Source organism: Enoplosus armatus, chromosome 23 (genome assembly GCF_043641665.1).
Source record: "Enoplosus armatus isolate fEnoArm2 chromosome 23, fEnoArm2.hap1, whole genome shotgun sequence".
NCBI lineage: Eukaryota > Metazoa > Chordata > Actinopteri > Centrarchiformes > Enoplosidae > Enoplosus > Enoplosus armatus.
In genome coordinates, this window is record NC_092202.1 from 2,198,801 (window position 1) to 2,210,629 (window position 11,829).

An 11,829-nucleotide genomic window follows, 5' to 3' on the forward strand; every position below is an offset into this window, starting at 1 on the left:
GAATAATGAATAATTCCTGAACTGCTCTCCTCCCAGTACACCCAGTATCCTGTATTTCCATTCTCCACTCTGAGAGCTTTAACAGTCGTTTAGAGAGTCCTATGACCTACACTTAAACCTGGATTTGCTGTTTCACATGCCTGTGTGTGTGTGTGTGTGTGTGTGTGTGTGTGTGTGTGTGTGTGCTTTCAGAGGACAAAAATGTGTCTAAACATCACCTCGGTCCAATTAAGGAGCGACTGTCTCTCTGCATCTTGAGGAAACTGGGATTTGTACCTGAACATGTGGAGACCAGACCACTATACAGCCCGCTGCAGCCTGACATCGAGCAGGTAACTTCACTCAGTGTCATCGCGTGTGTGTCCCCTTTCTGTCCGTCTGTCCGTCTGCCGTCGGCTGCTTTTTACCTCCTTTTCGGTTGTTTTTGTCTGTGATCATTCCTGCCTTTTGATTGGTCGTTGTTGCTGTCCGTCAGGGGCGTCTGATGATGTGGGTGGACCTGTTCCCCAAGTCCCTGGGACCCCCTGGACCCCCTTTCAACATCACACCACGCAAGGCTAAGAAGTAGGAACACACACACACACACACAGACATCAAGTGTACTGTACACATGTTTGAGATGGAATCAGACGTCCTATCAATCACTCAATCAATCGATCAGTCAGAATGTCAATCAATCAGTCAGAAGGTCAGTCAGTCAGTCAATCAATAAGTTTGTGGATCAGTCAGTCAGTAAGTTAGTATATCAATCAATTAACAAGTCAGTCGGTCAGTTAATCAATCAATCAATTAGTCAATAAATGTGTAAATTACTTGGTTAGTTTGTCAGTTAATCAATCAGTATGTCAATCAGCCGGTCATTCAGTCAAGTTGTAAATCAATCAATCAGTCAATGAATCAATCACTTCATCAGTCAATCAATTAGTATGTCAGTTAAAAAGACAGAGTGATGAATAAAATCAATAAACCAATAGTAATCAATACACCAGTGAGTGCATCAATAGTTGAGGTGGTCACGTGTGTTTCGGTTCTTCAGGTTCTTCCTGCGTTGCATCATCTGGAACACCAGTGATGTCATCCTGGATGATGTCAGCGTCAGCGGGGAGAAAATGAGCGACATCTACATCAAAGGGTCTGTAGCAACTTTCACCAGGTGAATATTAATGACCTCACTAATGAAATAAAAGAAGAGTAATAACATCTCTCTTTTATTGTGAAAAGCTGGCTCGACGGACACGAACACAACAAGCAGAAGACGGACGTCCACTACCGCTCTCTGGGCGGGGAGGGAAACTTCAACTACAGGTTCCTGTTCCCGTTCCACTATCTACCAGCAGAGCAGCTCTGTGTCGTCGACAGGAAGGTGAGGACAGACGTGATCGAACGGACGTGATCGAACAGACGTGATCGAACAGACGTGATCGAACAGATGTGATCGAACAGACCTGATCGAACAGACGTGATCGTACATCGTACAGACGTGATCGAACATCGTACAGACGTGATCGTACAGACGTGATCGAACAGACGTGATCGTACAGACGTGATCGAACAGACGTGATCGAACAGACGTGATCGAACAGACGTGATCGAACAGACGTGATCGTACAGACGTGATCGTACATCGTACAGACGTGATCGAACATCGTACAGACGTGATCGTACAGACGTGATCGAACAGACGTGATCGAACAGACGTGATCGTACAGACGTGATCGAACAGACGTGATCGAACAGACGTGATCGAACAGACGTGATCGTACATCGTACAGACGTGATCGAACAGACGTGATCGAACAGACGTGATCGAACATCGTACAGACGTGATCGAACAGACGTGATCGAACAGACGTGATCGTACGGACGTGATCGAACGGACGTGATCGAACGGACGTGATCGAACAGACGTGATCGAACAGACGTGATCGTACAGACGTGATCGAACAGACGTGATCGAACAGATGTGATCGAACAGACGTGATCGTACATCGTACAGACGTGATCGAACAGACGTGATCGAACAGACGTGATCGTACATCGTACAGACGTGATCGAACAGACGTGATCGTACATCGTACAGACGTGATCGAACAGACGTGATCGAACATCGTACAGACGTGATCGTACAGACGTGATCGAACAGACGTGATCGTACATCGTACAGACGTGATCGAACAGACGTGATCGAACGGACGTGATCGAACAGACGTGATCGTACATCGTACAGACGTGATCGAACAGACGTGATCGAACAGACGTGATCGAACAGACGTGATCGAACAGATGTGATCGAACAGACGTGATCGTACATCGTACAGACGTGATCGAACAGACGTGATCGTACATCGTACAGATGTGATCGAACAGACGTGATCGTACATCGTACAGACGTGATCGAACAGACGTGATCGTACATCGTACAGACGTGATCGAACAGACGTGATCGAACGGACGTGATCGTACATCGTACAGACGTGATCGAACAGACGTGATCGAACATCGTACAGACGTGATCGTACAGACGTGATCGTACAGACGTGATCGAACAGACGTGATTGTACATCGTACAGACGTGATCGAACAGACGTGATCGAACGGACGTGATCGTACAGACGTGATCGTACAGACGTGATCGAACAGACGTGATCGAACAGACGTGATCGAACATCGTACAGACGTGATGGAACAGACGTGATCGAACATCGTACAGACGTGATCGAACAGACGTGATCGTACAGACGTGATCGAACAGACGTGATCGTACAGACGTGATCGAACAGACGTGATCGAACAGACGTGATCGAACATCGTACAGACGTGATCGAACAGACGTGATCGAACAGACGTGATCGAACAGACGTGATCGAACAGACGTGATCGAACATCGTACAGACGTGATCGAACAGACGTGATCGAACATTGTACAGACGTGATCGAACAGACGTGATCGAACAGACGTGATCGTACAGACGTGATCGAACAGACGTGATCGAACATCGTACAGACGTGATCGAACAGACGTGATCGTACAGACGTGATCGAACAGACGTGATCGTACAGACGTGATCGTACAGACGTGATCGAACAGACGTGATCGAACATTGTACAGACGTGATCGAACAGACGTGATCGAACATCGTACAGACGTGATCGAACAGACGTGATCGAACAGACGTGATCGAACAGACGTGATCGTACATCGTACAGACGTGATCGAACAGACGTGATCGTACATCGAACAGACGTGATCGAACAGACGTGATCGTACATCGTACAGACCTCATCGAACAGACGTGATCGTACAGACGAGATCGAACAGACGTGATCGAACAGACGTGATCGAACATCGTACAGACGTGATCGTACAGACGTGATCGAACAGACGTGATCGAACGGACGTGATTGTACGGACGTGATCGAACAGACGTGATTGTACGGACGTGATCGTACAGACGAGATCGAACAGACGTGATCGAACAGACGTGATCGAACATCGTACAGACGTGATCGTACAGACGTGATCGAACAGACGTGATCGTACATCGTACAGACGTGATCGAACAGACGTGATCGAACGGACGTGATCGTACAGACGTGATCGAACAGACGTGATCGAACAGACGTGATCGAACATCGTACAGACGTGATGGAACAGACGTGATCGAACATCGTACAGACGTGATCGAACAGACGTGATCGAACAGACGTGATCGTACAGACGTGATCGAACAGACGTGATCGTACAGACGTGATCGAACAGACGTGATCGAACAGACGTGATCGAACATCGTACAGACGTGATCGAACAGACGTGATCGTACAGACGTGATCGAACAGACGTGATCGAACATCGTACAGACGTGATCGAACAGACGTGATCGAACATCGTACAGACGTGATCGAACAGACGTGATCGAACAGACGTGATCGTACAGACGTGATCGAACAGACGTGATCGAACATCGTACAGACGTGATCGAACAGACGTGATCGTACAGACGTGATCGAACAGACGTGATCGTACAGACGTGATCGTACAGACGTGATCGAACAGACGTGATCGAACATTGTACAGACGTGATCGAACAGACCTGATCGAACAGACGTGATCGAACATCGTACAGACGTGATCGAACAGACGTGATCGAACAGACGTGATCGAACAGACGTGATCGTACATCGTACAGACGTGATCGAACAGACGTGATCGTACATCGAACAGACGTGATCGAACAGACGTGATCGTACATCGTACAGACCTCATCGAACAGACGTGATCGTACAGACGAGATCGAACAGACGTGATCGAACAGACGTGATCGAACATCGTACAGACGTGATCGTACAGACGTGATCGAACAGACGTGATCGAACGGACGTGATTGTACGGACGTGATCGAACAGACGTGATTGTACGGACGTGATCGTACAGACGAGATCGAACAGACGTGATCGAACAGACGTGATCGAACATCGTACAGACGTGATCGTACAGACGTGATCGAACAGACGTGATTGTACGGACGTGATCGTACAGACGTGACCGAACAGACGTGATCGAACAGACGTGTACGATAACTCTGTAGTGGAGACCCAGCGGCCATCTTTATATACAGTCTGTGGTGGAGACGTGTCGGCCATCTTTATATACAGTCTGTGGTGGAGACGTGTCGGCCATCTTTATATACAGTCTGTGGTGGAGGTGTCGGCCATCTTTATATACAGTCTGTGGTGGAGACGTGTCGGCCATCTTTATATACAGTCTGTGGTGGAGACGTGTCGGCCATCTTTATATACAGTCTGTGGTGGAGACGTGTCATCCATCTTTATATACAGTCTGTGGTGGAGGTGTCGGCCATCTTTATATACAGTCTGTGCCATGAACACACACTGTAGTTTATTTTGACTAAATCACACACACACTGTCCTGCTGCCCCAAATACTCACTAGTGCACCGAATGTGGATTCATCCGCCGCTGAAAGTAGTCCCCAACAAATGGTCTATTTACTATTGTTTGAATAAAGTTTGAGCAGCTGTTTTAGGGATCAACTGAGACTTTAAAAAAACAACTGTGTGTGTGTGTGTGTGTGTGTGTGTGTGTGTGTGTGTGCGTGAGAGTGAGGTGTTTTGGGATGTGTTGACAATATAGAAAATACAGAATATCGCCAGTCGTATCCTTTAAAGAACTTCAACTGGAAATCTACGACTTTTAATGGGCCTGAAAACTGACTCTCTGACCCAAATCCATCCGTTTAAAACAAAGCAAAGTCATATTTTGTTACATAACACAAGCTACATACCTGTAACTAGTGTTATTTTGTACTTCCAATGTTTCCAATGTTCCTCCAAAAGTAAATAAATGAAAGCAGGAGGTCTACAGCGGCCTGCAATTAACAAAATGAATCAAGGGACATTTTCCCCAGAAAGAGGAGTGAATTAGAAGTTGTTGAATCTCTGAGACTCAACAGAAACATCTAGTGAGGAGCTAAAATAACACCGAGCTGAACACTGGAACAACAACACGGCTGTCATTTGCTTTTCTTGGCGTGAACGCGAGCCTCTTTAGCCGTCCCGCTGCCGACATGTTTTACGACGGCGTTCGCTCGCTCGTAGCAGCATCCTCAATCAGTGAGCGGCTGAAAAAAGCCGAGAGGGAGTTTTAAATAAGAGCTCTGCTGGGCGGAGAGAGCTTTTTACTCCAAAACAGAGCTGGAGCCAGAAAGGGAGTTTATGAAGCCAGAAACCTCAGCGGTCGGTGATATAATGACTGAGTCACACTGATCAACAACACTATCAACGCTCCATTAGTTAAACTCAGAAAACCTACTGTGTGTTTTTCTCAGAAATCTGCCTCTAATAGAAATCCCACCTTTAGTCGACTTGTGTTTTTTCGAGGCACATTCATGCACAATACGGCGTATGTGTGAAATGTTGTGCTAAATGCTCCACTATGTTCGCCAGCTAGTCGCTAACTGTGTGTGTGTGCTGTTCGGTGCTGGGCAGGAAGTGTACAGTTAAGTTTATCAAAGCTTTGTCACTAAAAACGGCGGCATGAGAGCGGTGAGAGTGAACCAAAACAATGAGCTAAAAGATGGGGAAAAAGCTCCATAGTGTTGTAGCAGCTTTAAAATCCAATAAACAGGAAGCAGTCCATATGCAAAAATAAAAGTCCTTATTTATCCACAAAGGGAAAAACACAAAAGCAGTTTTTAAAATTCACATTATTCTTATTTTTCCTTGGCGTATATTACGTTTAAGATATTGCAAAGACGCTTTATTCTACAACCGACAGCGAGGAGAAAGCGTGAGATAATACGTCTGCGAGCTTAAGATAATAGTTGTCTTCTGCGTCTTCATCGCATTCAACAACATGTAATTTAAGTCAACATTCGCGCCAACAGAGCTGATGTGATTCGAGGGAGAAAGATGGATGGATGGAGGAAATGAGGGAGAGGACTGAACAAGACTCTGTACTTAGCATGCTGGCAACAAAGAGGAAGTTGATTGATGTTGTTAGATATTGCGGAGAGCAGTCACACACACACACACACACACACACTCTCGTATACGGCGTCCCACCCCTACTTGTGACAGCTGTGGAGTGATAACTTAATGTACTTGGACGGAGTTTGTGGATAAAGTGAGCCAAGCGCAGAACACACACACACACACACACACACACACACACACACACACACACACACACACACACACAGGGTGTAGTGTGTTTACTCTCAGTGTTTGTGTGTGTTGTTATGAAAGTGTGAGAGCATGATGTGGATTTAGACTCTGATTTAGAGCGTCAGTGTGAAGTCATAACGCAGACAGCAGAGAGGAGTCAGAGAGGAATCTGTCAGCTGTTTTGTGCATATTTGCAAAAAACAAAACAAAACACACGTATTGTTAAGCAACACACCAAACTGTGTTCGCCCGGCTAAAACTCATATTTGTAGCCTCATAATCTCTGTAATTGAGGGTAAAATTATTTAATATTTCTCAGCAAATTAAACCAAAACGTCACTGACGTTTTGAGCGGGATATTCAGGAAAAACTGAGAGCCAGACCTCTGAGGAAAAAGTCCGAATTGTGAGATTTATCAAAAGGACAACACAGCGTAAGAAGCATATAAGGAAGCATATGAAAAGAGTACAGAGTGCCGTTCTGCTCTGAGTCTTTTACTTTGTGAAGTGTGACTTCATACAGCAGGACACGATGTTTCTCCTTCATTCACGTGACAGTTACAGTACAAGACAACAGGTCAGGCTGCTAAATGAGACCGATTTCCACAATGGAGTCTGGCAGGAAATTCTTAAACATTAATAGACTGAAAAGTTTTTCCAGAAGCAGATCATCACTTGTCCTGCTTATTAGCAAAGTCCGTAACATAAAATAATTTTTTTTTTAAAAAAGGGGAACTCGATGTGTGAAGTTGGCAAGTGCAGCTTTTAGTCTGCAGAAAGTGTCTGTCAGGAACTTTACAGTGACGTATTGACATTTGCTGCAAATCACAGGGGACCTATTTTATTTCAGGTGTGAAAAGCCATATTTTTTATCAACACAACAGCCACACACACACACACACACACACACACACACACACACACACACACAGATAAAAAGCACAACTGAGGGAATGGAAAGAGAACGAGAGGAGACTCAGTGTGCACCAGCTGCACAGTGAAGCCCATTAGCACAAAGGTGAGATGGGATCAGATACTGTCTGGCAGTTTAGTGTGAGGCGATAATAGGTCTAATACACACACACACACACACACACACACGGTTGCACCTGTACAAAGTGTGTACACACACACTCATACAGCTCCAGTGTGGAAGTGGGGATGTCGTGCGAGATGTGTCGATGGCGTGCTGCTGCTGCTGCTCTCCTCCGTCTCGTCATCCGACAGTTTCACAAAGTTTCTAAAAGAATAGAGAAGGATTTATCATCGTAGCACACAAACAACAACAACACAGGAGGAGATGAGCTGAAGACGCTTCAGAAACCTGTTCCAGGTTTGGGCTTTTGTCTGAATAAAGTTATTTGTTAGTAATAAAGTTATCCTACGATTGTTTCTTGTTGTGTCTCATCGTCTCCGATCGAATCATTTCTAGGTGGAGGAACTTTTCATGCTCAAGTGGGCAGAACAAAAGTGTGACTTTAAATGCATGTAAACATTCATCTCAAGGCATTAGAGACACAAACTACCCTCTGGTCTTTCTGTGTGTCTGCAGGAACATTTCTGGAGTTTGGATAAAGCTGAGACTAAACTGGCTCCTAAACTGACCATCCAGGTCTGGGACAATGACAAGTTCTCCTTCGACGACTACCTCGGTAACACACATGGCTCTGAGTGTGTGTGTGTGTGTGTGTGTGTTTTCCATTTGTCTGTTTCTACATGTCATCTACTCGCACATTAACACCCGTCTCTGGTTGGTGGTCAAAGGTTTTCTAACCTGGATGATAAACAAGAACAAAATCACTGGCTAACATGTGTTTCTACAGATTTAGCGACAGCATTTCCCAGCTAGCCTTCTTCACTTTTAATTCACTCGACAATATCACATTATATCCATGTTGAAGTGAGTCAGAAACATACATACAAGCCGTTTGGTCGTACAAAAGCAGTTAAATCACATTTAGACGGTTCCGGTGGTGAATCCATCCAGGGAACCACATGTGCGACGTGCGCACAGACAAACTACTGCGATAACATTTGTCTTGAGAATTAACGCTCTTCCATTTCCACTGTGCTGGCACATTTCAGAGAGAGGAAGGGCTGCCTTTTATTTTCTCAAGCTGTCAAAATGCTGCCTCTCCTTCACCCCTGACGCTGCCCGAGCCCCGTCCCCTGAAATAACTCACCGCCGGGCCTCTCCCCTTTCACCCCCCCGCCTCATTTCATCTTTTCTTTTCTTCGCCAAAGACGGGAGGTTTGTAGCCCGAGCGTACGTCTGCGGTGTGAGAGGAGGATGAAGATGAGGAATCCAGACTCTGATCTGTTCCTGTCTGTCACCGGCGTTTTCTCCCGCCTGACTTTATTCACCTCGTACAGTCAGCGGCTGTGTGGCCGCCTCAAAGCATTTCTTCCATTCCCGCCTGTCTTCAGCTCGTCAGCTCGGACCGCCGACAGTTAATCCTCTTGCACGGTGTGAGGGTCAGACAGCAGCCATTTTCCTACCGTCGCACCGTCAAACTGCAGCTGACTCTGGAAAAACACTTCCAGCGGACATCTAGTCTCTCTTCTGCCATTCATCACCCCCCAATCCCTCCATACTTAATGTCAGCAGTGATCAGAAGTGCACTAACTGCCCTCCACCGCAGGATCGTCTATAACTCATAACTCGCTCAGTAATTAGGCTACAAGTAGAGCTGACGCTGCTTCGGGTCCATCGTAGGAGGGTCTTAAAAGGCTCTGGAAGCTGCAAACTTTTGTTTTTGTTCAGTAATTAAGAGACATTTTAACATTTTTCTAGAAATCAGTCTCCAGTTTCAGACAATATTCACTAAGTAAAGCTTTCATAGGCACTTTGTGTGTGTGTGTGTGTGGGGGGGATTTAATGCATTTCATGTTTGTCTGCAAAACACAGAAAAAAAAGAAGAACTTAGCACTTTAATCCCTGAATGCAACACAAATGCTCCTCCGTGAAGAAGTGAGACGTCATGTTTGTGTAAATTGAGAATTGTAATGTTCAGTTTCGCTGCATAAACTGAGACAACAAAGCCGACGAAGATTTACAGGTACAATGTGTGAATGCTCTGTTCATGTTTCTGTAGGCCACCTGGTGATGGACCTGAACCACATGCTGCGTCCGGCCAAGTCTCCAGAGAAGTGCAACCTGCAGCTGCTGGACCAGCCGGCGGACAAGCTGGTGTCTCTGTTTGAGCAGAAGACCGTCAAAGGATGGTGGCCCTGCACCTGCGAGCAGAACGGAGAGAAGATCATCGCCGTGAGAACTCAAACACACTCTTCATCAGTAAAATAAAAAACAAAAACACGAAGCAGCACAGTCGACGTCAGCTCTAACCTGGACTTACCCTTCATGATCAAAACAAACTGAACGATGATTCATTTTTCTCAACAAAGTCCGCTGACGAGAGTTTACCGTCACTGACCTGAAACGAGATGCAACTTAATGAGGATTTTATTCAACCATTTTCTATTTGTAGCCACAGTCGCAAAAAGCAAAAAGAAAACATTTCCAGGAAGACAACAAAGCAGAGTTTTCCATTAAAAATAAAAAAGATATTTATGGGCACATCAACATTTCCATCTCACCGTCTCTTTAAAAGATGATATAGCACTTAACTCTCCGTTTAGAAGAGTTACATCTGATCTTGTGTATTCATTAATGTGTTTTTCGTGGCTGTAGTCTGAAAAATGTTCTTCATTAAAAACATAATGGCACATTTAAAAGAGAAGTAGAACAAAAAGGCACATAATGGGATAAAACTAGCCATATGTAAAATATTCAAAGGCCAGACATGACACTTCCAGTTTGTGCAACAATAAAATCAATCATTTTGTTGTATATTAACTTTCAAAGTAATACACTATAAATACCAGCATTTAAAATGGCTGAACACTGCAGTTAAATCAGTAAAGTGAATGAGGAACGTCGAGAGTCGATGCTACAGATGTGTCTTTTGAATAAACTGTGTGAAACTTAGCGACCAAGCTAACAAGATTGCTGCTTTACAGTTGCCAAGTTCACAAACACTTCTGAGCCCGAGAACAAAATGAACAGCGGAAGTAAAGCGCTCTCGTGACCGACTAGCTTGTTAGCAGTTAGCTTGTTAGCAGTTAGCTCTCCAGCTCTCCGGCCCCTGAAGACCCGCTGTCTGTCTGTTTCAGGGGAAGGTGGAGATGTCTCTGGAGATCGTGACGGAGCAGGAGCACGAGGAGAGACCGGCTGGCAACGGCAGAGACGAACCCAACATGAACCCCCACCTGGAGGAGCCTCAGTGAGTCTCACACACACACACACACACACACACACACACACACACACACACACACACACTCTAACATACAAATATGGTTTCTCATCCTCTTCTCTCCTCCCAGGCGTCCAGAGACCTCCTTCCTGTGGTTCTCCTCCCCCTATAAGACCCTCAAGTTCATCCTGTGGAGGCGGTTCAAGTGGTTCATCATCCTCTTCATCATCTTGTTCTTCGTCTTCCTCTTCTTTGGCGTCTTCCTCTACTCCTTCCCGGCAAGTCTGAGTCTTTTATGTGTGTGTGTGTGTGTGTGTGTGAAGCTGTCACAGTGGATGGAGATCTGAGCGTCTTTGAAGTTGCTGCATTCCCAAATATATACAGATCAGATATTGATCTGTATATTTAATGTTAATTAAGAAAATGATCTGTCTTTTGTGTTGGTAACAATCTGAGAGAAGACGGCAAACGAGAGTGAATGAAAGAGAAAGAAACTTCCTCTTTACTGTGTTTGTTATTTCAATCATCCTACAGAACTACGCTGCCATGAAGATGGTGGGACCTTTTGGACCAGCCAAGGCAGCAGAGTGATGATGAGGAGAGTGGAAAGAAGAAGAAGAAGAAGAAGAAGAAGAAGAAAGAAAAGTGTTGTGCTGAATTCAACTGATTGTATTTTTCTGTCACCTTGCTGAAGTTCGTTCAGTGAACTTGTGAAGCTCTTCTGTTCCTGAGGATGCGACACGACGTCTTTGTGTCCATTTGCACCTTCATGATAGATTCAAGTCTCGCCGTGTCTCCGTTGATCAGAAACACTGCGTTGCTGCACCGGATGCATTTCCAGGGTTATTGTCAGATCTCAGCGTGCGTCACTCCCCGTCCTCGCCATCCCTCC

General features: G+C 45.4%; 1 protein-coding gene across 1 annotated transcript in view; it reads left to right on the top strand.

Moving 5' to 3' along the window:
- dysf (dysferlin, limb girdle muscular dystrophy 2B (autosomal recessive)) overlaps nucleotides 1-11,528 on the top strand; it is a 69,386-nt gene extending 57,858 nt beyond the window's left edge. The window contains exons 50-58 of the mRNA XM_070929750.1: nucleotides 193-332; nucleotides 476-564; nucleotides 1,037-1,132; nucleotides 1,222-1,363; nucleotides 8,234-8,333; nucleotides 9,777-9,949; nucleotides 10,855-10,964; nucleotides 11,068-11,215; nucleotides 11,472-11,528. Of these exons, the coding sequence (XP_070785851.1) occupies nucleotides 193-332; nucleotides 476-564; nucleotides 1,037-1,132; nucleotides 1,222-1,363; nucleotides 8,234-8,333; nucleotides 9,777-9,949; nucleotides 10,855-10,964; nucleotides 11,068-11,215; nucleotides 11,472-11,528 (1,055 nt within the window). The remainder of the gene's footprint in view (nucleotides 1-192; nucleotides 333-475; nucleotides 565-1,036; nucleotides 1,133-1,221; nucleotides 1,364-8,233; nucleotides 8,334-9,776; nucleotides 9,950-10,854; nucleotides 10,965-11,067; nucleotides 11,216-11,471) is intronic.
- The last annotated feature ends 301 nt before the right edge of the window (nucleotides 11,529-11,829 follow it).